The sequence below is a fragment of the Chelonia mydas genome, chromosome 12 (genome assembly GCF_015237465.2).
Source record: "Chelonia mydas isolate rCheMyd1 chromosome 12, rCheMyd1.pri.v2, whole genome shotgun sequence".
In the NCBI taxonomy this organism is placed as follows: Eukaryota; Metazoa; Chordata; order Testudines; family Cheloniidae; genus Chelonia; species Chelonia mydas.
In genome coordinates, this window is record NC_051252.2 from 39,456,804 (window position 1) to 39,483,233 (window position 26,430).

General features: G+C 53.6%; 1 protein-coding gene across 1 annotated transcript; it reads left to right on the forward strand.

Annotated features, from left to right (window-relative positions):
• Positions 1-26,016, forward strand: TCF25 (transcription factor 25). Its single transcript, XM_037877559.2, has 18 exons — positions 1-226; positions 2,405-2,584; positions 4,060-4,134; positions 5,492-5,616; positions 7,866-7,931; positions 9,407-9,489; positions 10,143-10,273; positions 12,828-12,927; positions 14,674-14,767; positions 15,507-15,599; positions 16,862-16,967; positions 17,390-17,549; positions 19,054-19,141; positions 19,759-19,917; positions 22,695-22,785; positions 23,412-23,491; positions 24,199-24,271; positions 25,769-26,016. Exons 1-18 carry the CDS (start codon positions 68-70, stop codon positions 25,928-25,930), a joined length of 2,025 nt encoding a protein of 674 aa, XP_037733487.1. The 5' UTR covers positions 1-67; the 3' UTR covers positions 25,931-26,016.
• Positions 26,017-26,430: the final 414 nt, after the last annotated feature.

The window sequence follows — 26,430 nt, forward strand, 5'->3', positions numbered from 1 at the left end:
GTGCGGCCGCGGAGCCGCGCTCGTCGCCTGTCGCGCAGGCGCAGCGGAGGGGGCCGAGGCAGGCTCCATGTCGCGGCGGGCCCTGCGGAGGCTGCGCGGGGAGCAGCGGGGCCAGGAGCCCCTGGAGCCGGGGGGGCTGCGGCTGGGCCCCGAGGGGGCGGGGGAGGAGCCGAGCGGCGGCAGGAGGGGGCCGGAGCGGGGCGGGGTCAGCAACCTGTACGAGCTGGTGAGGGGCCGGGCCGGGCCGGGCCGGACCGGGGGGGGTGGAAGTGCTGGGGGCGGGGGAAGGACCGGGGGGGGGGTGGAAGTGCTGGGGGCGGGGGAAGGACCGAGGGGGGGGGTGGAAGTGCTGGGGGCGGGAGCGGTGGAAGGACCGAGGGGGGGGGTGGAAGTGCTGGGGGCGGGAGCGGTGGAAGGACCGAGGGGGGGGTGGAAGTGCTGGGGGCGGGAGCGGTGGAAGGACCGAGGGGGGGGTGGAAGTGCTGGGGGCGGGAGCGGTGGAAGGACCGAGGGGGGGGTGGAAGTGCCGGGGGCGGGAGCGGTGGAAGGACCGAGGGGGGGGTGGAAGTGCCGGGGGCGGGAGCGGTGGAAGTGCTGGGGGCGGGAGCGGTGGAAGGACGGAGGGGGGGTGGAAGTGCTGGGGGCGGGGCGGTGGAAGGACGGAGGGGGGTGGAAGTGCTGGGGGGGCGGTGGAAGGACGGAGGGGGGGGTGGAAGTGCTGGGGGGGGCGGTGGAAGGACGGAGGGGGGGTGGAAGTGCTGGGGGGGGGCGGTGGAAGGACGGAGGGGGGGTGGAAGTGCTGGGGGCGCGGGCGGTGGAAGGACGGAGGGGGGGTGGAAGTGCTGGGGGCGGGAGCGGTGGAAGGACCGAGGGGGGGGGTGGAAGTGCTGGGGGCGGGAGCGGTGGAAGGACGGAGGGGGGGGTGGAAGTGCTGGGGGGGGCGGTGGAAGGACGGAGGGGGGGTGGAAGTGCTGGGGGCGGGGCGGTGGAAGGACGGAGGGGGGTGGAAGTGCTGGGGGGGCGGTGGAAGGACGGAGGGGGGGTGGAAGTGCTGGGGGGGGCGGTGGAAGGACGGAGGGGGGGTGGAAGTGCTGGGGGGGGCGGTGGAAGGACGGAGGGGGGGTGGAAGTGCTGGGGGCGGGAGCGGTGGAAGGACCGAGGGGGGGGGTGGAAGTGCTGGGGGCGGGAGCGGTGGAAGGACCGAGGGGGGGGGTGGAAGTGCTGGGGGCGGGAGCGGTGGAAGGACCGAGGGGGGGGGTGGAAGTGCTGGGGGCGGGAGCGGTGGAAGGACCGAGGGGGGGGTGGAAGTGCTGGGGGCGGGAGCGGTGGAAGGACCGAGGGGGGGGTGGAAGTGCTGGGGGCGGGAGCGGTGGAAGGACCGAGGGGGGGGTGGAAGTGCTGGGGGCGGGAGCGGTGGAAGGACCGAGGGCGGGGTGGAAGTGCTGGGGGCGGGAGCGGTGGAAGGACCGAGGGCGGGGTGGAAGTGCTGGGGGCGGGAGCGGTGGAAGGACGGAGGGGGGGTGGAAGTGCTGGGGGCGGGAGCGGTGGAAGGACCGAGGGCGGGGTGGAAGTGCTGGGGGCGGGAGCGGTGGAAGGACGGAGGGGGGGTGGAAGTGCTGGGGGGAGGTCCTAGCAGTGCCCCCCGCCCCGGCGGGCTGTAATGCGGAGCTGCCCCGCTGTGAGGGGAGGGGGCGTAATGGAGGCCGGGCCCGCCAGCCCCTGCTCCATGGCTATCCCCAGCTCTCGGCTGCCCCAGCGGGGCTCCTCGGCCCTTTGCTGGCAGGGGATGGGCTGGGTGGCTGGATCCCCCCATCCCTCTGGCAGTGAGCGAGTCAGGGGTCCGGGCTGTGAGAGCTTCTGCTGCGGTTCCTGCCGGCCCCTGGCTCGCCCATGTTCACTCGGGACAAGTGAGCGGTGCCAGCGTTCCAGGTACCAGCTTGGACGTGCAGCTGGGTGCCCACTATCTCCTCCCCACCCCGGTGGGCATACAGCCACCCAGGCTGAGCCCCGCTTCTCTCCTCTCATTTGTATTGTGGTATTGCCTGGGAGCCCCAGTTCTGGTCCAGGCCCCCATGGCTCCTAGATGAGACAAGAGAGAACAGATGGATGGGCAGACAGGGAGCAAAGGGACAGCCTTGGTGAGCATGACAGGCTCTGATCTCTGCACGCCAGCAGCCAAACTCCTGTCCAGTTTCTTGTAGGCTTCTACCGAATGGCCAACTTTAGCTTCTGCTCCTGTCACGTTGGCAGGGTTTTTCTCTTTCTGTAGATGTGAGTCAAGTACAGATCCGTGCTCCTGGTGTGCAGCTTTGTGCTGGTGGGAACCAAGGCAATGCAGACTCAGCCAAGTATCCATCCCTCTGTTGTCCCCAGATTCCTGAACCTTGTACCCCTGTCTGCACAGATAACCAATGAAGAATTGGAGGATGATCCAGGATCCAAAGAGGAGAGGGCAGAGTCCAGACTGAACGAGCAAGATGGCACAGGGAACAATGAAGAAGCTGAAACTGGAGAGCCAGAGAGTGATGGGCAGAGAGCTGGGGAAGAGACTCGACAACAGGACCAGACAGTGACCAAACTGCAGGTACCTGGGAATGTTCAACAATATCCACACCCGCTAGGGATTGGTCATAATTATGAAGAGAGTTCTTACTCCTTCTTCATACTGGCATCGGTAGCTCCTTGCCTTACTGGGTTAGTGCATCAGTCTGTGACCTCTGGGGACCAGAATTCAAATAAGTGAAATTGACTGGTTTCAACTGAGATGCCATTTGTCCACCTCCCCAAAGCACTGCATACCTTGGCCTGACTGACAGTGTGAGGCCTAGGGTTGGAACAGCAGGGCATAGCTGTGTTGGGAGTGAGGTGCCCGGGTAGAGCAGTCTGTTGGGAGGGTAGTGGAATACCTGGATCAGGACATGGTGATCAGCTGTGAAGAGAAAGTTACTGTAGCAGTTACCTGAGGTAAGTGGCTTGTGCCATTCTTACTAGTCCTATATTTTCATGAGGACTAAATTCATGCAAAATGTATGGAAGGGGAAAAAAAATCATTGGTAGCTTGAAATAGAAATTATTGTCCTTTTTCCCCTCCACTTGAATTAGTTGTTGGGTTGCTTACAAGGACAGGTCTGTTGTCTTAACAAAGTACACTGATGCATTTGCTTTGAAGATGCACATATGCAGAATTACATGAAGATTTCAAACAGGTACAAGGGAATGCAGGTTAAATACTGGGTTTTGGGGGGCTTGACAGTAGTGCTTTGTTGGGGTTTTTTTGGTTTTGGTCTTAGATTAAGAAAAGTGAGGGGGATTGTCAGGGTCGAAGATGGAAAGCAGCTTCACTGTTGTATGCTGTGGGGGAAGCTCATAAGAGAAGGGGCAAGTTAGTTAAGTTAGTTCCAAATTACAAAAACTACATGATATTTCAGAGGTAGTGGTTCTGGAGCGCTGCCTAAGCTGTGGATACATCTCCAGATACAATATCTGTGTGGAGCCAATACTCCTGAGAATGAGTTTTAGCTCTGTGTGCCCTGGGAAAAGAGTATGCCTGCCTGCCGTGTTGGATAAGACTAGGGTCTAAGTAGTTGTACCTAGACAGAGTGGAGAGCCCATATCACCTGTTATGTTTTCAGGCAGCTTTATGTTTCTATGGTAATGAGTGATTTTTGAGATACCCCTGTAAAAGGAAAGAATAAACAAAATAAATGTTAATTACCACTGAGACTTGGGGGAGCAAAGGGAGGTTAAAAAAACTCCCTCCAATCCTGAAGAAACCAGAATGTTCCTTGCTTGATCTTGTATTGAATAATCAGACCCAGACACTGGTATGAGAATACTACGGTTTAACCCCTTAAGGCTGAGAATTGATGGCTGATGCATTTTGTGACCTCTTGCCCTCACCCTTCCCTAATCTTGTTCCCTGTTTCAAGTGTGACAGAAACGGCTCTTTCCTAGGCCGAGCCCATGGCAGTCTGTGTTCCTGTTAGAAATGCCACCTCCACCTTCCTTGCTGCCTCCCTCCCATGCACTCACTGGTGCCTGTTGCATTTCTCTCCATAGCCTGTATCAACTAACAAGCCACGGAAGAAAAAAAAGAAACGGAAGAACAAGAGAACTGCAGCTGGTGAGACTCCGGTATGTCTGCATCAGACCTGGGATTTAGCCCCACCCCCTTCCTTCTCTCCAGGCTCAGGAGACCACTGGGAGCGGTCGCCCACATTTGTGAAGTGCTTTGAGATCCATACACAGAAAGTGCTAAGTAGTGTGTTGCACTTATTTATTTGGAGGCTGTGATTCGTGTTTCATAGCCTGCATTCGTGTCCCTAGAGCTCAGCTGCAAGTTATTAAAGCAGGAACCGTCAAACCAGCATCTTTCATCTTAATGACTTTTGTGGTGTGGGGGGATCCTCTGGGATCTTGCTTTTGTGCCCTTCCCTTTTTTCTTTCCCATATCCTCCCAGGCCCTGCATAACAGTGACTCTTCCTGCTAGGCAGGGCTAGACACTGCTCTCTCTAGCTGCCAGTGTTCCAGTCCCTGGCAAGAGGGCTCACTTGAGAGCAACACTGGTGTGCTGTCCTCTTGCCTTGCCAGGCCTGGGCACTCGTCCCCTGCATAGCGGCACGCTACCGTCGCTGGATTGATGCCAGTTTGACTTCTAGTAGCAAAAGCGCCACCAAGAGCGGTGGCTGGTGCCGAGTATAGTGTCCTTGGACCCAGTGTCCTCTCCATGCAACGGTGAATGTGTGTGTGGCTGGGGTGGGGGAAGGGCACAGATGCCGAGTCTGACTAAACTGTCTCCTCTGAAGGAAGCGTGTAGGCTTCACTCTGAGCAGAATCAGGAGCCCTGTCCGGTGTGTATCCAGTCCATTGTTTGTGTAATTGACGTCAAGGGACTGGCTGTGATCGGTGCAGTATGCAGTACTTCAGGGAAGAGGACAGTGTTCCTATCTGAAGCAGGCACTGGCGGCTGACAGTTGCTAGTAGTCAGTATTTACGTAGCACTGTAACTTTTCATGGTGCTTTCGAGTTTTAAAGAACTCGTATAGTTGCAGCACCCAAGAGGTTTTAATCTAAATCAAACAAACATAGAACATGGAAATAAAATCACCAGGGAGGGCACAGCCAAGGGTTAAAAAAAGTACAAACTCAAACTTGTAGACAGTAAGGCCAGAAAGGACCCTTCTGGTCATCCAGTCTGACCTGCCTAGCACAGGCCAGAGAATCTCCCCCAGTGACTCCTACACTGAACCCAATAACTTGTGACTGAGTTAGAGCACTTGTTTTAGCACCACGGCCAGTCTTGAGTTAAAGGCTAATGATGGAGAGAATAGCATGAGTCATCATGTAATGGACGAACAGCAAGGCAGGTGGGGAGGAGCAGCCAGCCCAGAATGAGACTTCATACAGAAAGGCAGGAGTGATCTGTTCTCTTGCGAGCTGGGGTGAAACCGATTCTTTAATGGTTGTGATGTCTTTGCATGGTACCTTAAGGAAGACGATGACCTGGAAGACATTGACAGCATTCTGGAGAAAATGGAGGATTCCAGTGGGCTGTCGTATGACACCAAGAGTGGTGTAATCGCAGACAGTCGGCCTCTGCTCTACGTAGAGCACAGGTAATGTGCATCACTGCCCGTCTCCCTCCCGCTTTCTGAGGGGGCTTTCTTTGCTCATTGCTCTAAGGTCTTTGAGCGTGTAGGGAACTCCTGTCCCAAGGGAGCTATGGGAGTCTTGCTGTAAAGTGCTCTCTCTGGCTTTGAGTTGGCACCGTGCTGAAAAGGTGCTGCAGCATTGGTAACTGAGGGCAGCTCATAATCTGACCACCTGTTGCTTCAGTCGAAAGGCTGAGTTATTGGTAATGCTTTTGGTGTTCCTCATCCCAGTACAGAGGCACCTCTGAAGAGCTGCCGAAACCTGGCAGGGTAAAGCACCACAACCAAATTAAACTGGGCAGCTGATTTATACCTTGCAGCTGCATCCAGACAGGTTATAATCTTCCTCATTCCAACAACACTCAGGCTGTGTCTACACTACGCAGCTTACAGCGGCACAGCTGTGCCGCTAAAGCCTTGCTGTTGTGAGGCATGCAGTGTAGCCACTCTTTGTCGGCAGGAGAGAGCTCTCCCACGACAAAATAAAACCATCCCTAGCACGGGGCAGTAGCTTTGTCCACACCGGCGCTTTTCATCGGTAAAGCTTGTGTCAGTCAGAGGGGTGGTTTTTTTCATGTCCCTGATCAACAAAAGTTTTACTGATGAAAGTGCAGTGTAGACATAGCCTCAGTGCCAAGCACAGCATGGTCCATCCTCTGCAGGGGTCTGTATGGTACCATCATGGCCTCACAGAGCTAATACAACCAGCAGTGAACTTGTCCACGTGTGACCACCACCAAACTGGCTCATCCGCTGATCTCAACAAAAAGCTGAGGAACGAAATGGCCACAGATATTAGAGGAGTCCTGTCTCATCCTGGCCGTACCCCACTGTACAGTCACCAGCGTGTTGTGGATGGGTCCAATCACTGGATCCCATGGCTTCCAAGCCAGGTGGGTCAGTAGAGTCTAGTCACTGTTTCTAGTCCTGGGACCATCGGTTGTGCTCCCAGCTTCCGACCTCTTGTCTGACACCCATCTTTGGGACATGGGGTGCTACTACTCAGCCTCTCTAGACCCTGAACCCAGTGTCTGAGACCTGCTGAGCCCCCCCAGTCACTGACACACTCCTTCAGAGTTCCCCCGACCTGTGGGCACCCTGGGCTTCTAGTTGAATCCCTTGGAAGACAGCATGGCACCCAAGCTTACCCAGGGAATTTTGTAGTTGCAGCGACTTTACCCTTAGGACACTTGAGTGACAGAGCTATGAAAACAGTGAAAGTCCTAAGATGCCCTCTCCACTGGTCTGAGCTCACCCTTCTTGTGAGTCTGAGGTTTCTCAGACCTCTCTCTGCTACAAGTCCTTATGTGTGATGCAGGTCCGCTCCCTGCAGAGCAGAAGTACCCTGCACTTAAATAGGGCCCCCTGAGCCATGTGCTCAGGCTGAGAAGCTACAGACCCACCAGGTGCTGGCCCCTCTCCCATGACCCCCTGTGTAGAAATGGGGAGGGGCCGGTCATGGGCAGACGGTCAAGTTGTTGGCCCCAGACTGTAGCTTGAATGGTTATTAGTATTAATCTGTCAGCCCGGTGTGTCACACCTTTCCTGGGCCGGGAGCTGGCTGGAACGCAGGACAGTGGGTTGGTTTTGGGTGTGTCCAGGGTGGTGCAGTCAGTGTCCAACATTTCCACATACACAACGTGATAGAATTCGTGATTGGATTCGGGCGTACACTGCTGTGTCACGTGTCCCTTCCAGGCAGTGGGGTCGCTTGTCCATGCAGAATCTGCTATGTGGATCAACAACTTGTTCTCCAGGTCTGATAGATTCCTGTTTCCAGCAATTAATTCCAAAGTGTGTACACAATTTGGAAACTGGCATCCTATGTTTTTCTATTTAGGATCAAGCATAAGTATCCATAAAGCAGCCCTGAACAGAGGGTTCTCTGTTGATGCTTTAGAGTCCAAATTAGTCTAAAGTTTAGACTAATTACACCAGTTGCCCTAGAGAGGGCAGCAGTATTATTCCATGACTGAACATAGTCTTTGAAATGTGACTATGTTCTCTGTAGAAAAACTGGTTGAATCTGAATCTTGAAACATCCTCGCATGGTCCCTAGCTTTGGAGTGTCAGATCACTGATCTGGGCATCAGTGTAGGAGTTTGAAAACAGGTGACTTCCATATTGGTAAAATGGGTGAACGCTGCTTCAGAAAAGCTTGCTCTGGGAATAATTCTTAGTGGTTTTCCTCACCTGTATCTTACATTTTCCAGAAACTTGAATCCAGAGACTGAGCTGAAGAGGTACTTTGGGGCTCGGGCCGTTCTTGGTGATCAGAGGTGAGACCAGAGTTGCAATATTAACTATATTTTCAAAGCATGGGTCAGTCTCTCTTCATTTCTAGTGGTACCACAGACTGTACCTCCAACCCTTCTCCTAGACGGGCAGGCTAGAGAGAGTGCCCACAGGCATATTGTTTATACCCCTCTTCCAGGGCTCCTCACTTACTTACGAGTGACCATGAGGGAGGCAGAAATAATCATTTTTTTAAAAAAAGTGAAGCACTAGACGTTTGTGTGGAGGAAGGCAAGACTTCATCCAGATTCACACCACGTCCTTGCTTTTGTTCCATGACTCTCCTCCCGTTACTGTTACCTGCACTGCGAAAGCACGGTCACTGTTCTGTGTCATTATGGGGCCCTCACATTTTTCTTGTTATTCCTTTTAATTTTTCTTTATCAGTTCTTGCCGCTGTAGAATCTCTGCAGTTTTGTGGGGTGGGGTCAGAGTGGCCCAGTCCCTGCAGCTGGTCTCAGATACACTTGTGTGCTGTAGACCCAGGGAAGCTGTCCAGCTGTTTCCTCTGCATGTGCTGTACTTGTGCAGGTCTCATTATTTATTTGCAATGTGTTGGGCACCATTCCTGCAAATGAGAAGCTGATGCCCCTTGCTTCAAAGAGCTTGCACTGTGGCTGAGACACATGCAGTACAGTAGGAACGCAAGCTCAAAGCGATGGTGGTGATAGCTGGAGAGGTCATCTCTGAGGGGCTCTGTGGAAGAAGGGTGCTCATTAAGAAGGAATTTGAAGGCAGAGAGGAGGTGACTAGTGCAAGGGAAGAGGGAGACGTTTCCAAGTGTGGAGGATTGGCTGTGTTCCTGGAAAGGTAGCCCGGGTTTCTTAGCTCCTCCTTATTACTGATCCTATACACATCTAAGTGAGCTGTAGTTCACAAAAGCTTATGCTCTAATAAATTGGTTAGTCTCTAAGGTGCCACAAGTCCTCCTTTTCTTTTTACGGATACAGACTAACACAGCTGCTACTCTGAAACCTATACACATCTTGTGAGTCCAGCCAGAGAGTTTGAGACCCGCTGGCATGGGTCCTGGAGAGAAGGTTGGATTGGACTGACAGTCAGGGGATGGCTTTGCGAACTGGGAGTGGGAAGCTGTTCCAGGGGCAGGAGGGAAATTGGCAAAAAGTGGGAGCTGGGGAAGGGAATCAATGGAGCGGAGAGGCGGAGAGGCTGACAGGCCAAAGCCTAGGTGGAAGCTGGAGTGCAGCCATGCAGAGCCTCAAAGGGACACCTGAGAATGTTCAACTTGATAAAACTACAGCAAAAAACACCAGGGCAAAGGGGAGACCGTGGAGGGATTTGATTAATTTCCTAGTGCTGCAGTGAGATGAGCACTTTGTCCCAAATCCAAGCACTGGAGAGCTATCATCTGCTGCCGATCCCCACGCTTAGCTTTGGTCCTGTTCCTTAGCGTGTGTCCTGTACATAGAAGCCATGATGTAGTGTTTGGTTCCCACAGGCCACGGCAGAGGCAGCGTCAGTACGTTCGCAGCACGTGGCTGACTGCTCCCAAGGACACCTGGCCACGCTACAGCAAAACAGGCAAGTTCTTCCCGGCTCTCGGGTGAGCCATCGGTCTCTCTGCCGAGTCCATGGGAGCACTGAGTTCCAACCCTCTGTTTGGAACACGCCTCCACTTCCTGGTTTTGCCCACACGGCTGTTACTAGCGCCTGGTTAGTGTGCAGAGTGCAGCACGCCGAGGCCAGGCTCCCCTCCCTGCTAGAGCAGACAGCGCTGTTTGTCCGTGCTGGGGCATGCCCTCCTTACTGCACTGCAGAGAGGCCTCCGAGGGCTCTCAAGTGTCATGCTGTAGCTTAGTGTTTTTCAGAACATTTTTCCTCCTCCGAAAGGTCCTAAGGTACGTTTGTTTCCTTCCTTGAACGTTTCTTCCCTTGGATGGCCCTGCTGGCTGATCAGAGGCATGCCTGGGAGGGCCCTGCTGCTGGGGTTTTTGGAAGTGGGGGGCGGGGGGAGAACTTGGAAGCATTTGCCCGAAGGGGGAAGTCGCCTAGATGAGCTCTGAATGCATAGCTAGTCTGAAAACAGTCCTGTTGTGGCCCCAGGGATGTGAACGGGCTTCCTTCACCCCAGTGCTACCAGCTCTGCGCAGGCCGTGAGAAGCTAGTTCTTCCTGGCTGGCAGAAGCTGCCTCTCTCTTCCTGAAGGAGCAATGGCTGTCCATGTGCACCCCTAGGCATTGCCATGAGGCTGCTGGAGACAAGAAGAGGAGTCCAGCACTTCACGTTTGAGCACCATCGAGAGTACCAGCAAGTGCAGTTCAAGTTCCTGGATGCAGTGGAGTCTCTGGACCCAAACAATATCGTGGTATGTCATAAAAGAAGGATGCCCGGAGCATAGCCACCAGGCCAGGTGCAGCTGGTGGGACTGTACAATGCCACCTGCACCCCGTTACCCTTGACTGTGGGTGTGTGGCTAAAAGTCCCAGCCTTCATTCTACTGAGCTACGCTGCTAGGCACTGTAGGCTGGGACACGTCATCTCCTGTGCGCCAGCAGCTTGGCTCACGACCGGGCTGGGCAAACCTTTTGGCCCGAGGGCCATATCTGGGTATGGAAATTGCATGGTGGGCCATGAATGCTCACGAAATTGGGGTTGGGGTGCAGGAGGGGGCGAGGTCTCTGGGGTGGGGCCAGAAATAAGTTCAGGGTGCGGGAGGGGGCTCTGGGGAGGGGGGAGGGGGGCTGAGGGCTCCAGCTGGAGGTGCGGGCTTGGGGACAGGGCTGAGGATGAGGGGTTTGGGGTGTAGAAGGGTGCTCCAGGCTGGGACTGAGGGGTTGGGAGGGCGGGAGGGGGATTAGGGCTGGGAAAGGGGGTTGGGGCACAGGAGGGGCTCAGGGGTGCAGGCTCCAGGCAGCACTTACCTCAAGCAGCTCCCGGAAGCAGCGGCATGTCTCCCCCTCCAGCTCCTATGTGGAGGCATGGCCAGGCGGCACTGCACATTGCCCCGTCTTCGGGCACAACCCCTGCAGCTCCCATTGGTTGCAGTTCCTGGTGAATGGGAGCTGCGGGGGCGGCGCTTGGGGCGGGGGCAGGATGCGGCGCCCCCTGGCTGCCCCTACGCGTAGGAGGAGCCGGAGGTGGGACATGCTGCTGCTTTTGGAAGCTCGAGGGCCGGATGTGGTTCAAGATGGAGTATTAATTGGTGAGATGTGTAATCTCCCTGGACCACAGCTCTGCTGCTCGCTGATCCGTGTCATGCAGAGGAGGTGAGTGCCGGGGCTCCTGGCAAGTTGCCAGTGTGTCCCTGGGCAGATTTGAGGCCCTGTGATTAAGACAGTAGATGGGTCTGCATGGAGCATTCATTCTAGGTAGCCATTGAGACCAGACCTCCCGAATAAAGCTCTGTTGTCTTCACTCTTCAGCTGGGAAAGTCAAAAATACTACAGAGGGGAAAGTCTCCTTTCAGGGCAGGATCTAAAATAACAACCGCTTTGTTTATAAAAACTAAATTGCATGGAAGAAAAAAAAGTGTACCCTTTCCCTGGTATGTTATTTGAACAGTCCCTGCACTGAAGCATTATTGAGCATGTCCAAGCTAATTACAGCGGATGGCACCATTTATAGCACTCAGTAACAAGCTTACAGTGGAATTCTTCTGGGCCCTCATGCAATATAATTGAGACATGCTTTCTCTGGAAGCCCTGCCCTAAATGAGCACACGTGTGCGTTTAAGAGACTTTTTTTAGAGGGGCCATTGTCCAATAAATAAGGTTCTTTCTGATCCCCTAATGGATCCTTGTTTCCATCCCCTTTCACTTTCCTGTCCTCTTGTGCTAGTTGCTGTTCTCCTGAGCTTGACAGCTCTGCTTTTTAGCCAGCCCCCAGGATCACTGTTAAATGGTGCAAGGCACTTCCTCCCTAAGCGTGCTCAACTTGAGAGCAAGAAGTCTGGGCCTGGGTCAAAGCTGGGTCTCCCATGTAGCAGTGCAGAGCCATGTAACAGTGGGGTTCCACGGTGGTGCACATCATCCCCATGCAGTGCGCATGTTCTGCCCCCCCAATTGGTCAGTGCTGTTGTAGAGTCTGGACGGTATGTATCTTTCCTACAACTTTCTTCTCTTCCATCTTTCAGCTGAATCAAGGTGAAATGTAACAGGACTGGGGTGGTTCATAATGCCAAAATATCTCTGTTTATCTGTGACATTTGTGATGCCTGCAGAATCTTAGGCACCGCATCTAACCTGATCCCATAGAAAAAACATGATTTGTGTAGGTCCTATTAGTAGTGAAACTTTCCAGTTCTCAGCAGTGGAGTAGCTGGATTTCATGGGAGAACCTTTTAAATTTTTAGTGCTAGGAGCAGTTTCTCCCATTGGATTGACACTGGGCACTCTGTTACTATGGAAACTGGGGCCATGTGAGTACCTAGAACACTGAGAGGTCAAAACAATGAGTGTGTAAGGGGAATCTAGGTGAATGCTGCAGCCGTTACGTACCCAACGATAATTCATGCAGCCTTGACCATTCACATCCTTCTACCGAGGCGGGAACATTGGGCAGAACACTAGGAAAAGCAGAGTGGCATCTCCCACAGATGGGTCTTATGTGCTGTCTGAAGGGGCTACCCCAACCCTACTCTGTAGGATCAGCACTGAGCACCATGTGATGGCCTGGGATCTGATCCCATTTCCTTCAAACCCGGAGGCAGGCATGCGACCAGCTGAGCCTCACTGACACCTCCATAAGATTAATTTTCTAGTGCCTCCCTTCTCCCAGCGTTGTGGTTCCCAAGTCACTGCACAGTGTTTGCCATCCTGCCGCCCTCGCAGTGTGTGATTCCCAAGGTCCCATGCACAAAGAAGCAGCATGTTATGTAAACACTTAATCCAACCCAGCCCACTTCTCCTGTCTGCATGTAGCTTTTGCTCCAGATGAACCCGTACCACGTGGACTCGCTGCTGCAGCTCAGTGAGGTGTGTCGAATGCAGGAGGATCAGGAGATGGCCCGAGATCTTGTAGGTGAGAATTGGGAGTGAGGAACTAGTGGGCAGGTGGTGTGGGACTGCACTGCTGCGTGCCTTGACAGTCCTCGTGGTTAGCGTCACAGCAGCTGAGAGAAAGGGGCCCTGCCAGCTCTACATTTCCTTACGATATCTGTGGCTTCTGGCTACTTATGCCAAGGTAGGAGAGATTGTGACTCTCCACTTTTCCTGACTTGTGAGCCAGCTCACAAGTCTCTCTGGGGTTGTGACTTCCAGTCTCTCCTTGTCTCCTAGCTCACACAGTTCTTTCCAAAGAGTAGGTGAGTGCCACGAGTACTCACCCATGCACCATCCAGCTAGTTACCTACGTTCACTGGGAAGAGAGGAAATTCAAGGCATCTTGCCATATGCCAGTGTGACAGAACACAACTGATCAGCCCCTGCTGCTAGAAGTTGTATAGGAAGAACACACTGTAGGCAATAGCATTTGAGCTCTGCAGCGTAATTACCATTTCTCATTAGAAACGGACTCTTCAAACCCCCATACGTGACTGGTCAGTGTGCGGCAAGCCAAGGTGTGAACCTACAGCACACCAGCTTGTCACTCAGTCACGTTCCATGTGGGTGCTGGTCAGTGGGAGGAGCAGGGTTTGGCCAGACATGAGACCTTTGAGGATGGCAGAGGGCGAAGGGGAACTCTCAGAGGACCAGCCGCTCCAGAAATCTCTGAGGAGGCTGGATTGTGATTTTCAGTGGATAGGAAATGTAGCTGTTGAAAGGTCAGGGGCTTCCAGAGTCTTCATCCAACCCCTTGGTGCTGGCCTGAAGCTAGTGGACCGATATGGGTTGAGCGCTGGGAAGCACGTCTGATCGTAGCAAGTTTCTGGAGTGTAACAGGGTGCCAGTTCTAAGCCCTTCGGTAGGAGTGCAGGGGTCAGTGTACCAAGACCTGGCAGTGGGATTCAGGGTCACTGCTGAGTCGTGCTGCTGGGCAGGTCCAGTGAGGACAGAGGAGCTCTTAGATGGGGAGCTCTGGAAGGCAGCTTATACTGAGTTCTCTGCTCTGGTGTCTTGTTGCCGATAAAACCAAACCTCAGAAAGGGGCAATAACTCAAGGTCCATGTGTGCCGCTGAGAGCAGGCTGGGGACTCTGCCTGGTCCAGGGATGTTTGAGTCCCCGCCACATGGAAAAGAGAGTGCTGGGTGTGATCCGCAGACCCAGACACGTGCAGATAACGATAGTCTGTCTTCAGTGAGACAGAGTCACTGGCGAGCCGGGGCAGTGCTGGGAAACCAGCACTGGGCTGCTGCCGATTGGAAGGTCTCAGGTGGAGGCAATACCAGGCCCCACGGGCTAGAACAGAATCTGCTGTTTTGAATCCCAAGATAGCTGTGCAGTTGGCTCATCCTTGAGCCCTGAGCCCAGGCCTCCTACCGATAAATTTTTGTTCAAAATCCTAGCACCCAAAACATAGTTCTGGGGAAAGGTGGCTTGCCCACAGTCCTCTGTGCAGGACAGATACAGCCTGGCAGGCATGTTCCACTTGGACCTGACCTGCAGAGTAACTGGGCTCCCTCAGCCTTTCAGGTCTGCTGAGACTGCCACACTAGTCAGTGGTGTGGCCGTGGCCCTTGCTAGGAAACTCAGACTGCATGGTCTGTGGACTGTAGGCCCCTGAGCAGCCATTTGTCAGTGGTGTCCAGGGGGCTGGATTTGACTGCCACATTGAGAAGTGGGGGTGAGGTGTGGCCGTGCCCCTAATAGTGCTTGTGTTGTGTGCAGAGCGAGCGCTGTACAGTCTGGAGTGTGCGTTTCACCCTGTCTTCAGTCTCACCAGTGGAACCTGCAGGCTTGATTACCGGAGACCTGAGAACAGGTGAGGACCTCCCAGCCTCTCCCTCTTCTGTGCATGGGGTTGGTATGGGGAAATGAGATTCAGCCTAGAGGTGGTTCTGAGTGTGCTGTTCACCCTCATTTAATGTCCAGCTAATCAGAGCCCCAACTTCTGCACCTGGGCAGGAAATCAGTCAGGAAACAGCAGATGGATGCAGAAACTGCTTGCCCCTCAGTACCTTGAATTTGCTCGTGCTTCCAGTTCCAACTTGATGTCAGACTTCTTTTTGTCACAATTCAGGTGCTTCTCCAACTCTGACATTAGTACCCACCCCTACAGTTCTCCAACATCTGTAACTTGAAAGCCATGAGGAGCTTGTGGCAGCTGCTGTGGCTGCGGATGCATGTCTGCTGTAAGCCTGGGCAGTCAAATTGGAACAGAATCCCTGACTCCCTCTCCTGTCTTCCAGAGCCCCTGGCCCCAGCTCTGTACCGTCCTGGGGAGTATAGCCTGAGTTCGGGTCCCCCAGCTCATCCCATTCTATACAGTCCAAGAACTCAGGACGGAGACATGGACCAGTTCCTGGAAAAAGGAGTCAGGACCTGGCTGTCCACATTCCCGCCTGGAAGGTCTTCAGCTAGAAGAAGATACCTGGATCTGCCCTTGGCATGCCGGGTAGCCGGGTTCAGGCCCAGTGTTTCCCCTTTTCAGAAGTAGCAGGGTGATGTGGTTCTTTTCTGCCTGTGTATTTTTCAACGTGTTTCTGCTTTGGCCTTTGCAGAGCTTTCTATCTGTCTCTCTTCAAACACATGATCTTCCTGGAGAAGAGAGGCTGTCCCCGTACAGCCCTGGAGTTCTGCAAACTTATCCTGAGGTAAAGAGCGGTGCTGGGCCCTTCTAGTTTGGGTTCCCTTCGGGGGAGTGTGTGCAGAATCCATACAGCATCCCGGTTGGGCTGGTGTTGAGATTTCTGGTTGCCCATAGAGTGCGGGCTCTGAACACCACACGGGCCTTGTCTGCACCAGGCTTGGCAAAATTTCCCACCATTGCAAGTCCATCATTGCCCAAAGGCCCTGGTGTAGATGTAGCCTGAGCAGTTCCATGGGGGCAGGTATTGGGCAGAAAGGAATCTCTCCTGCCTCACTGCTCTGCTGCTGCTTTTGACAAGTTGGAGGGATGCTGGGTAGCCCAGGCATGGCCGTGGAGTTCAGTGCAGGCCTTGGCTACGTTCCGCCCGGTGGTCTGGCTGATCAGATCAAGGTAGAGCCTTGCACACCAGGACCTGTCTTCCCAATGGGCTACACCTGTAATGATGAGTCTGGCTACAGTCTGCTCTGACTGCGTGCTCGGCCTCCTGGCCGTTAGCAGTGGGGTTCCCCGGTGGTGCGCATCACCCCTGTGCAGTGCGCTGGGCGTTGCAAGGTCCAGGAACCAGAGATCAGTGTTGGGTCTGACTCTGTCGGCTGCCTGGGCTGTCTCCGGACTCTGTGGGACAATCGGCACACTTGGCTATTCCATAGCTTCTGACGCCAGAAGGGACCTGTGTGGTTGTCTAGGGCAGCTGACCTGCATAACAGGGCATAGAATTTCCCTGAATTACTTCCTGCTTCAGGTGCAATAGCTGGGGTTGAACTAGTTCAGTGTTTCTCAACCTTTTTGATATCAGGGACCGGCTTGCTGCCTTCCTAAAGTGTCAGGGAGCTCTCAGGACTGGGGCTGGTCCACGGACCGGTCGTTGAGAAACACTGAGCTAGAGCAGAACAGTTTACACCTCACCTTCAGCATTGACAGGAAAATTGTGCTCTGTACCTGTACTTTTCTCTGCAGACGGCTTGGACTCCCTTTTGGGCAGGCTCCTGCTCTGTCCCCCTCTAGGCCCATAGACTTGTTCTGTATCTGCCTGGTTCTGTGCTTCCTAGGCCTGGCTAGACGCTGCCTTGTCTGAGTGGCCTTATTGTCCTGCCACATGGCAGTGATTCTGCTTCCCTCATCGGTGCCATCCCATGAGCTGTTACCAGTTTGTGGGGCTGGCAGGTTGAGTCTTAAGCCAGCAGTCCGGTCTGATTTTGAGCGAGTAACTCTACCATGAGCTTTTGTAATGCTGCTCCTCTGGTTCATCCCTTCCCCCTCTCCTAGCCTGGATCCGGAGAATGACCCGCTGTGTGGGCTGCTGCTTATTGATTTGCTGTCGCTCCGAGCTAGAGAATACGCCTTCCTGACACGCATGTTCCAAGAGTGGGAGGTGAGTTGGCAGCCGGCTCCCCTGGCAGGAGGTGAGCGGGAACTGGACAAGAGCAGATTCCTGGGGCTCCACACCCTTCAGTGACCTGTCTCTGCGAGTGCTGGGCTGAGAAGGGAGGGCAGCTGCACCATAGGGGACGAGGGCCAGGCCGCTTGTACCAGAACTGCAGACACTGACTGGAATGTACCCTAAGATACCAGACTTGGCTCTTTTGAACCAGGGGTTCCGAGTGCTGTATAAGCAGGAGTGTGAGTTTGGTATCACTTTGTCCATTGTACAGATGTGCACACTGAGGCCCAGAATGGGAAGTAATTCTCCAGAGGTTATGCAATGAGAGGTGGTACCCCCAGGAGTGTAACCTAGCAGTCTTGAGACTAGCACCAATGTTACCATTGCTTGGGAAATCTTTCTTTCATCTGCAGGGTCACCGGAACTTGTCCCAGCTCCCAAACTTTGCCTTCTCGGTTCCGCTGGCATATTTCCTTATGAGCCAGCAGGAAGAGCTCTCAGAAGTGGAGCTAAGCCAGGCACGGGAGAGAGCTGCCCACCTTCTCCAGCATGCGCTGATCATGTTCCCGAGCGGTAAGTGTGGTGGCAAACAGCCCCAGAATGTCTGGGTGACGATTTATGCACACAAACAATGGCCAAATTCTCAGTGACTGAAGACAGACGTGGTATTCCTGTAATGGAGCAGATGGCACTGCCCCTTCTCAGTACAGAGATGTGGCTCTCAGGCGCTAGGTCCCAAGATGCAGTGCAGCACAGTCCCTCAGGTCAAGGTGGAGTGTTCCATGTTAGGTCTTTAGTCTGTGCAAGTGTTGACTCCCAGCTGATGGTGAACATGGCCTTATGCCCCATGCATCAGATGGCAGAGGGGCTACAGAAAAGACTGTAGAACTTTATGGGCAATATTTGGTGCCCTCAGCCTTCAGTATGTTAGAAAGGGATCAGTAACTGTCCGTGTCTTCTCCCTCCCTCTGGTATTCCCCTCCTAGCTTGCACAGCACTCGGTGCCTCTCCCCCATGTATAAATATGCACATCACATGTGCACAGGTTGGGGGCAGGAGCACAGATTCTGTGTCATCACAGGAAGATGCTTTGATCCAGATTTACTGTCTGTTCCCTCCGAGGCACCGTTACACTTTAGATGCTCTGTTTGTGGCTCCTATCACTGTCACTTTCATCCAGCTGATGCTTCTGTTCCAGAGACGAGCCATGTAGCACCTCTGGGCCAGGAGGGGACATAGATTGCCAGAACTGATTTGCCTTTGCAGGCAGGAATATCCATCTCTCCCTGAACAAAGGGGTTCAGTTTGTGTTGACTCTTGACATAACCCATCCTTTCTGCTGCTGGTCATGAGGACGAAAATAAAACCTGTATTCAAGTTCAAAGGCCGGCAGTGTTAATTTCACGACATTGTACCTTATTCCTTTTGGCATTTCATTAAATGCTTATGCAAAGCTCTGGACAGTGACTTAAAAAAACACAACTTGAAACATTTTGTGTAGCAGATGTAGCATCACGTACATGTAGCTATGTGAACAAAGGTCCAGTTTCTGCTGTCTGCTAAATATAATAATATGTGCAACAGAGTCTTCAGCCATAAAGTTGGACGTTGTCCTCTTCCTATGTGTCTGGTGCTTGAGGCCTTGTCTACACTTACCAGGGGATGAACTCCTGGTGATCGATGCATCAGTGGTCGATTTAGTGGGTCTAGTGAAGACCCGCTAAATCGACCGCAGATCGCTCTGCCGTGGACTCCGGTACTCCACTGGAATGAGGAGCGCAAGGGGAGTCGACAGGAGACGCTCCTCCGTCGACATCGCGTAGCGTGGACCCCGCGGTGAGCAGATCTAAGTATGTCGACTTGAGTTACGCTACTAACGTAACTCAAATTGCATAGCTTAGATCGGCTTTCCCCTGTAGAGCAGACATGGCCTGATTCTAGAAAAGCACCTGCTCTCCCCAGCTGGCCTTTGTCCCAGTTCTAGGAGCTCTTTGCAGCCACTGGCACTGGTGACCTGGTAGGTCTGGCAGTCCCTGTCTGTGGTGTGCTGAAGGTGGACGCTGATTTTCTCTTGCAGTTCTTATGCCGTTGCTGGATCGCTGTAGCGTACAGCCAGACTCCAGGGTTGCTTCACATTCTGTTTTTGGACTCCAAGCTCAGATAAGGTAAGAAATGCCCAAGCTTTTCAACGGAAGGAATCAAAGCTTCGCCTTGCACTACTGGCGGGTTTCTCAGCTCGTTCTGCAGTCTGCATTTCCAGGAACTGAGGAGAGGAGTAACTGCTTGTCCCAGCAGGGAGTGGGAGAGGGAGAGAGGGCTGTTTGCTCATGGGAGGCACTTGGGTAGCAGGCTGATGGGGACCCATAGGAGAACCCAGATAGATAATGCCCAGTAAAAACCCCCAGCTTAATATAGGTAGGCCATAGGTTCATCTTGGGCCTTGCAAGTGTCTGTGCCTGCTGCAGCAGACACTCGTGTGTGCATGTGACCTGGGCAGGCTGTCTCCTCCTGGTGCTTGTCTGGCTCTGGGGCTTCTGTGCCCTGTGATCATCTCACTGCCAGGATCTCAGGGAAAGGTGGGGCACTTTCTCATCCTCTCCCTGTCGGGGCTGTTTTGGGAACAGCACTCAGTCGTTCGAGACACAGTAAGCTGGTGGAGGCTGGTGCAAATAGGAAACACAGGAGATTGCAGCTCATTGTTCAGTGTGAGAATCTGAGACAGGCCTCCGGGTGGGCTGGGGTGAGCAGTGCCTGCTGTGTTATAACACTCTGTGTCCCACAGCCAGCCTCCTGCCTTGAACCAGCTGGTCTCCCTGTACGTAGGAAGGACTCACTCCCTGTGGAAGGACCCTGCCATCATGGCCTGGCTGGAAACCAATGTTCATGAAGTATTACGGAGGGTGGACACGAGTGATCCAGTGGTGGAGGAGTTTGCGCAGAAGTGAGTACGGTTGGCTGAGGCCGACCGCTCTTCCGTACCAGATAACCTAGAACCTTAGACCTTCAAGATGGAGGCACTGAAACACTCTGATGAGGGGGGATCTAGATTTAGATAAAAGAGCCTTGTTGGTCTTGGACCCTATCCCAGGCCCAGAATGCTGCGTGCAGTCTGGCACGTAGAACTTTACTGCACAGTCAGCCTAGATCTAACCACACCAGTGATAAGGTGCTGGAGGTGCTGTTCCCTGTGCCCCTTGGAACTTGCCTCTTAGCTGTGGAGGAGTTCTGTGCCAAACTGCCGATAGCACCTTGGTGTCCCAGGCCTTTGAGCCCCTGAGCTGCACTGAGGCTTCGAACTTCCTTCAGCTTGTCCTTTAGAGTGTGTAAAGGCTGGGTCCTGTCCCCTCAGGATGGACTAGGGGGAGCCCCCAAAAGTAGCCAGGACCAGCAGTATCTGAACGGCCAAGTACTAGACCAGAGGTGGCCAAACTGTGGCTCACAAATCACAGGTGGCTCTTTTACCATTAAAGTGCAGCTCACCGAGCCCTCCCAACCCCTTTATTCTCCACCTACTGGTTGGGGGAAGCTCAGGACCTCTGCCTTGCAGCAGGGTGGTGCGGTAGGGGCTTTTGCCCAGTGGGGCGCACCTGCCAAGGCTCGGGGCAGCAGGTGTGCCCTGGCTCTCGAACTTCTGAAGATTGTCATTCGTAGCTCAGAGGGCCAGTAAGTTTGGCCACCCCTGCACTAGACGGTGTGCTTTTGTTCTAATATGATTGTCTCTGGATAGCAGACAACAACTCCCAGCTGCTCCTGAGACCTAGCCTAGCTGGGCAAGGGCCGCCTGAGTCTGGGCAGCCAAGGAGGCTGCCAGTCTGGGTTCAGACATGTCCTCCTCCACTTCTTCCCCTTTCACTGACCCCCGCACCCATGCCTTTGTCTCATGGCTTCTCTCTCCCTCGCAGCCGCAATTCCTGCTTTCCTGCAGCAGTTTCAGGCTAGATTGTGCCTTGTTTGCAGAACGAGTGGGACTTACCTTGTCCCTCATCTTTCTCGACAGTGAGACTGAGCTACTGGTGTGGATGAGCCCAGTGCTGTCAGGCTACTCCTGTACCGTGTGTGCAGTGCACGAGTGAGCTACCCAGCGTCATTACAAATTACAGCATGCACGCCACCAAATAGCTCATCTCTCTGTCCCATCGGGGTTCCCTGGGCTGCTTCCCAGCCATCACATACCGCTACGGGTTAAAGCATTCTTACCAAAGAGGAAATCTTCCCGCCTCCAGTTAGGGTAGCACGTGTTACGGAGGCATAAACCCTTGGAGCTGTACAGACGTTTGTCTAGACCCCAGCGTCCCTGCATTGGCCTGTAGGCAACTGTGTGGCGTCGCTGATGGCTGGAAGCGCTGATGGCTGTAAATCTTGTTGGACAAACAAAGGCTGCATTGGACTGGTGTTACTAAACGTGTTGATTACAGTGGTGCCTATGGCCAACTAAGAAAGGGGCCCCATTGTCCAAGATGCTGGACAAACACTGGAGCAACCAGTCCCTGCCCAGACAGACTGGGGGGTGGAAAGGGGTATGTGCAGGCAGAGTGAGCAGTCGAAGGCCTCTAGGATCCCTGATTTTGGTGGGGTTACTTAGAGGGGTCAACTGAAGGGAAAGAGAAGTGAAGGTAGAGGGGAACACCGCCTGGGTCCTAGTGCCCTCCAGGGTTAGCAGGGGTGGGGCCTCCTCTGCTGTTCTGGGTCTGGGGGAGGGATGGCCCCATTTTATGCTCTTGCCAAGTAGCTTCTGCAGGTGCTCCCACTGGTGGGAGAAGCTTTGGTGCCAGGAAGGTGAAGTCTTAGTGAGATAGGGGCTAGCGTGGAGGTGAGCTGCGAGTCAGGAGTTCTCAAACTTCATTGCACCGTGACAACAAAAATTACTGTATGACCCCAGGACGGGGAGCCAAAGCCTGAGCCAGCCCCAGCCCTGATGCCCCGTGTTGGGGGACTAAAGCCCAAGCCCCACCACTCTGGGCAGGGTGGCCAAAGCCCAAGGGCTTCAGCCCCAGGCTGGGGGCCTGTGACCTGAGCCCCACTGCCCAGGGCTGAAGTCCTTAGGCTTTGGCCCCGGGCCTCAGCAAGTCTAAGCCAGCCCTGGCGACCCCATTAAAATGGGGTCCCAACCCACAGTTTGAGAATTGCTATATCTGTGGCTCAGTAGAACGTCCCATTCTTTACTTTCCTTGCTCTGACTCTCACCTGGCTGTCACCAGGGCCTTGGAATGAACCTGAGAAGCAGATGGATTTCCTGCTAGCAAAGACTGTGTGTGTAGGCCGCTCCCTCCTTGACAGAGAGTGACCAGGCCAGCTGGGGGGAGCTCTGACCTTGTCACACTGCTGAGGGCAGGGATGTGCTCATCATAGGCTGACTTGTGAGGCAGAGACGGGCAAGGTGTGGGTAGGGTGAGCACTTTGAAGTAGGGATTGGAATGCAGCGGGGGGTGAGGGGTGGGACTGTTGGGGCATCTCAGCAGCGTTCCTTTGAGGCCGCTTGGCTCCCTTGATCTGGTGGGCTTGCTGGAGAGCACCACCCAGGTGGTATCTGAGCGTATGGCTGCTCTCACCGGGACTGGTGCAGCCACTGAATGCCAGGCGAGGGAGGGTCTGATGAGCACGGCACATTCCGTAGGAGGCTGGGATGAAGCTGACGCTGCCACCAGGGAATGCAAACCCTGTCAGTGCCGTAGTGCATTGTGGTGTGCGTCAGTGACGCCCTTCCCTGTCCGCCCTTAGGCGCAAGGTGCGGTACCAGAGCGCCCCCAGAAACATCTCTCGCCATGTGATTCTCTCGGAGCTGAAAGAAGCCACGGCAGCACTGCCCCTGGTGAGTAAAAATGGGGCATTGTGTCCTCAGTGTCACGCGTGCGTCATGGCCCCCCAGGTGCTCCCTTTGTGCCCCCCGGCCATGTCAAACCAAGCCCAGTGGGGCTCTTCAACGGAGACATTGGTCTCCTATACGTCTCTGCCTGTCCCATTGCTCCAGAGCAGGCTTCGCTGCCTGTGGAGCACCCACAGAGAACCCCTCCTCTGGGAGCTGGGCGTTCTGGGCCAGGCCAAGTGCTGCAGCAGGCAAAGGGGAAGCCAAGCCAAAAATAGGTCCCAGGCTTAATAGTGTCACAAAGAAATAGCCTCGGCCCATTGCACCAAGGCATTGCAGTGTGTATTCCCTGAGCGCCTCGCCCCAGGGTTGGGCATAGGGGTGTGCTGCGAGTGTTTGATTGTGGGGGTACCAGACTTGTCCTGCTATGCTAGGGCAACTGGGGCCATGACACGGCTGCTGTGATTGTCTTAATGCTACATGGGACTATGTGCCCGGGAGGACTTATTGCCCCAGGTCAGTTATGTGCCTTCTCTGCCCATGCCGGGTGACATGGTTGCTCCATTAGACAGGAGGCATGAGAAGTTAGCAGTGTTTTGACAGGGGTCTGATTTTTGTCCCTCTTTTTGAAGGAAGTGACATCCCAGCCCGTAATGGGGTTTGACCCCCTGCCTCCCTTGGACTCCATCACTTCCTATACAAGACCAGAAAGGTATTTCTCCACTTCGGATTCGTGTCTTTCTGCATAGCTCAGCTGTTTGCTTTAATAAGTGCCCAGGCACACAGCGGCGTGGACACTAATGAAATCGGGGCTTGGAGTTAAATCTTCCTCCATCTGAGAACAGGAGAACCATTAGTTTGACTTACAGCGCTCAATGAGGGGTATGAACTATACAGACAGGGGTTGTGTCCTGCCACTTTTGTGGGGCGGTAGCTGTCTGTGGGTCACCATCTGAGACAGTCCGCAGAGGCCACTCAGTATTAGCACTGCTTCAAAATGTCACTTTGCATCAATCTCTCTGAATGAGGCAGGGATCCCTCCAGGTGGGGTTTGGGATAGATGCCATGAGGGCAGCCTGTTTTGTATCGAAGCTGCTCTGTTGAGTGTCATGCACATTGCAAAGGTGTGCAGAAATCTGACCGCAGCCTGCATCCCTGTGGAAATGCTCCTGCCTCAAGTAGAGACTCACTAAACTGGGGGTGGTAGGATCCAAACAAAAGTGAATCTCAGCATTTTGTTTCAGGTAACCATACCCCAGCCTGGCACCGGGCTTATGCAAAGCTGTGCATTGCTAGAGAACAAAGTGAGATTGTACAGGAGCTGGGGGTCTTCGTGCAAAGCTGGGATGAGTGTGGGAGAGTCAAATACAAATGTCCTTTGTTTCACTGAATGGGATTGTTTGGGTTTTTCTCTTCCAGGACGAATCATCCATCCAACGAAAGCACTTTATCTCTCTTTTTTCGATCATTGTTGCCAAATTTTACCTTACAGGTATGTTAAATGAATCCATAACTGCTGCACATGTGTACTAGCATGTGTGTGGAATTCCACACCGAACCTTCCTACACAGCATAATATTGTGCATGCAAGCAACCCATAACACTGTTAGCTGGAGGCTACGTGTGTAACTACCACTGTTAAACACACACTTTCAAAATGTCGTTAAGTCTGTGTTCTCAAATACGAGCACGGGGAGGATTTTGACCTGGGAAGGGACCTGTCTTCCTCAGTTGCAAAAAGCCTTTTCATCCAATGTATCCTGGAACATCTACATTTAATGTCTTGTGTCAGTCAATGAAATCCAAAGGCAGCAGTTCGGGTTCTCGCCCTTTGTAAGGTCTGTTTGCATGCAGAACGTGTGTGGGAATCTTCCTTTCCTTCAGTGTGTTCGAGCGTTCTCATCCCTGCAGCTGGTGAAGAGAGTATTCCGAAGAGCATAATTTAAAGACAGGCTGCTTCCATTCACCGGGAAAGCTGGGGAGGTTAAATCAGGAGTGAGGAAGTACCACAGCAGCAGTCATGTTAGCCGTATAACTACCATCTAATCCGAGAAACAAGGAGGCCGAGTCACTGTTCATGTTGAAATTTTAACTGCAAGCTGCACTAATTCTATAGAATTGGTTGGGTTTTTGAAGCAGAATTCAGAACTGTGCAGCTTCTAGATCTCACCGCTGTGCTGGCGGAGCTTGTGAATAGCTGTAACTAGCTTCTTGCGTAAGGACGCTGCATCCTGATTTTAGTGCTGAGCTTGTGACAAAACGTAACTGCCCGCTCGCTCCTGTGTTTTCCAATGCTTTTTAGATTAAAAACTAGCAGAGACCAGTCTTGGTGGTAACTATTCATAGGCCAGGCTGGGTGTTTGAGATCCACCATATCAATTAGCCCCCCATAGTTGGGGGAAGACAACAGCTCCCTTTCTGAAGCTGAACTGTGCTTTTTTTAACCACCATGTAATTAAACCAGCTGAAGGAATTCTGCACCATGGTTTGAAGTGAGTTTATAATAACTGAGTGTGGAAGTGAGTTTATAATAACTGTTTTTGCTCCCTTAACTGTAGCAGTTGCTGTAATACCTTGTGACTTCACAGCACGTCCTCAGTGCTTCACAACCATTAGAGAGCAAACTTCACAACAGTTGTCCTCCCTCTTGCTCAGATGAGGCGCAGAAAGGGGACATGACTGTCCTTCAGAAATAGAAATCACATCTCCTGACTCTCAGGCTTGTGCTTTGACCATGCTTGCTTTCCCTAAGTGGTCTAAAATTCTGACACTCTCTTCCTCAAAAGCTGCTCAGGGGGCAAGTGCTTTGAGGCACAACTGAAATGACTGACTCATAGTGCAAGTCATTCATTGATCTTATACCCCAGGGCAGCCTGAAATCTGAATGCCCTGATTCTTGTGGGTTTAAAGGCCAAGCCATTTTGAGCAGTTCAGCGCTGGGGGCTCTCGATCTCCCTGTTCTCACTACGTGCCTTGCGCTGTGTTGCAGGGGGAGGTCAGACAAGATGGAGATGAAGAGGCTGGAGCTGGGCAGGATCTAAACCAGGGTGTGAACAGGCTAATGGCAGCCATGCGGGACATGCTGGCGAATATCCAGTTCCAGGAGCCTCCGCGAGACGAAAATCCCGACGGAGATGCGGACTGGGATTGAAACCAGACCAAGCCCTTTCCCCACACAGTGCTATGTAATTATGTTCCTGATTTGTGGTGCAATGTAATAAAGTCACACAGAGCAGAGAGGCCGGGTCCTTGACGTTCCCTGCTGCTTTGTCCATGGGAAATGGGCCCAGTTTTTTTCTGGATTTAAAAAGCCCTTTTTAGTCTCTCCATAACTTCCAGCCTGCTGGAGCTGGAGTCCTCTCGGGACACTGCTTTGGAGGGGCGAACCCCGAGTCCAAACTGCTGCTGTCCCCTCCCTCCTGCCCGCCTTCCATGCCACACACGGGCCTTAATGGGTAAGATCCCCTTGACCCTCGATTGCTACCGCCCTCTTCCACAGCTGGCAAGTGGTCAGGGTGACGACTTGCCCCACGCTACCTCTTCTCTGCCCCTGCGTTTTCTGCCCCCACAACGGGCATTGTGTGAGGAGGAGCCGGCTGCACCGCGCTGCTCTAGGCTAGTGCGTCAGCAGGGCCCAGAGTCGCTCCCTCT

Bases quoted from the DNA above. Each gene is read 5' to 3' on its own strand.
- TCF25 (XM_037877559.2), top strand. From the start codon at position 68: ATGTCGCGGCGGGCCCTGCGGAGGCTGCGCGGGGAGCAGCGGGGCCAG. The intron at 9,490-10,142 runs GCAAGTTCTTCC...GTGCACCCCTAG, and splicing joins GCCACGCTACAGCAAAACAG to GCATTGCCATGAGGCTGCTG. The intron at 10,274-12,827 runs GTATGTCATAAA...GTCTGCATGTAG, and splicing joins TGGACCCAAACAATATCGTG to CTTTTGCTCCAGATGAACCC.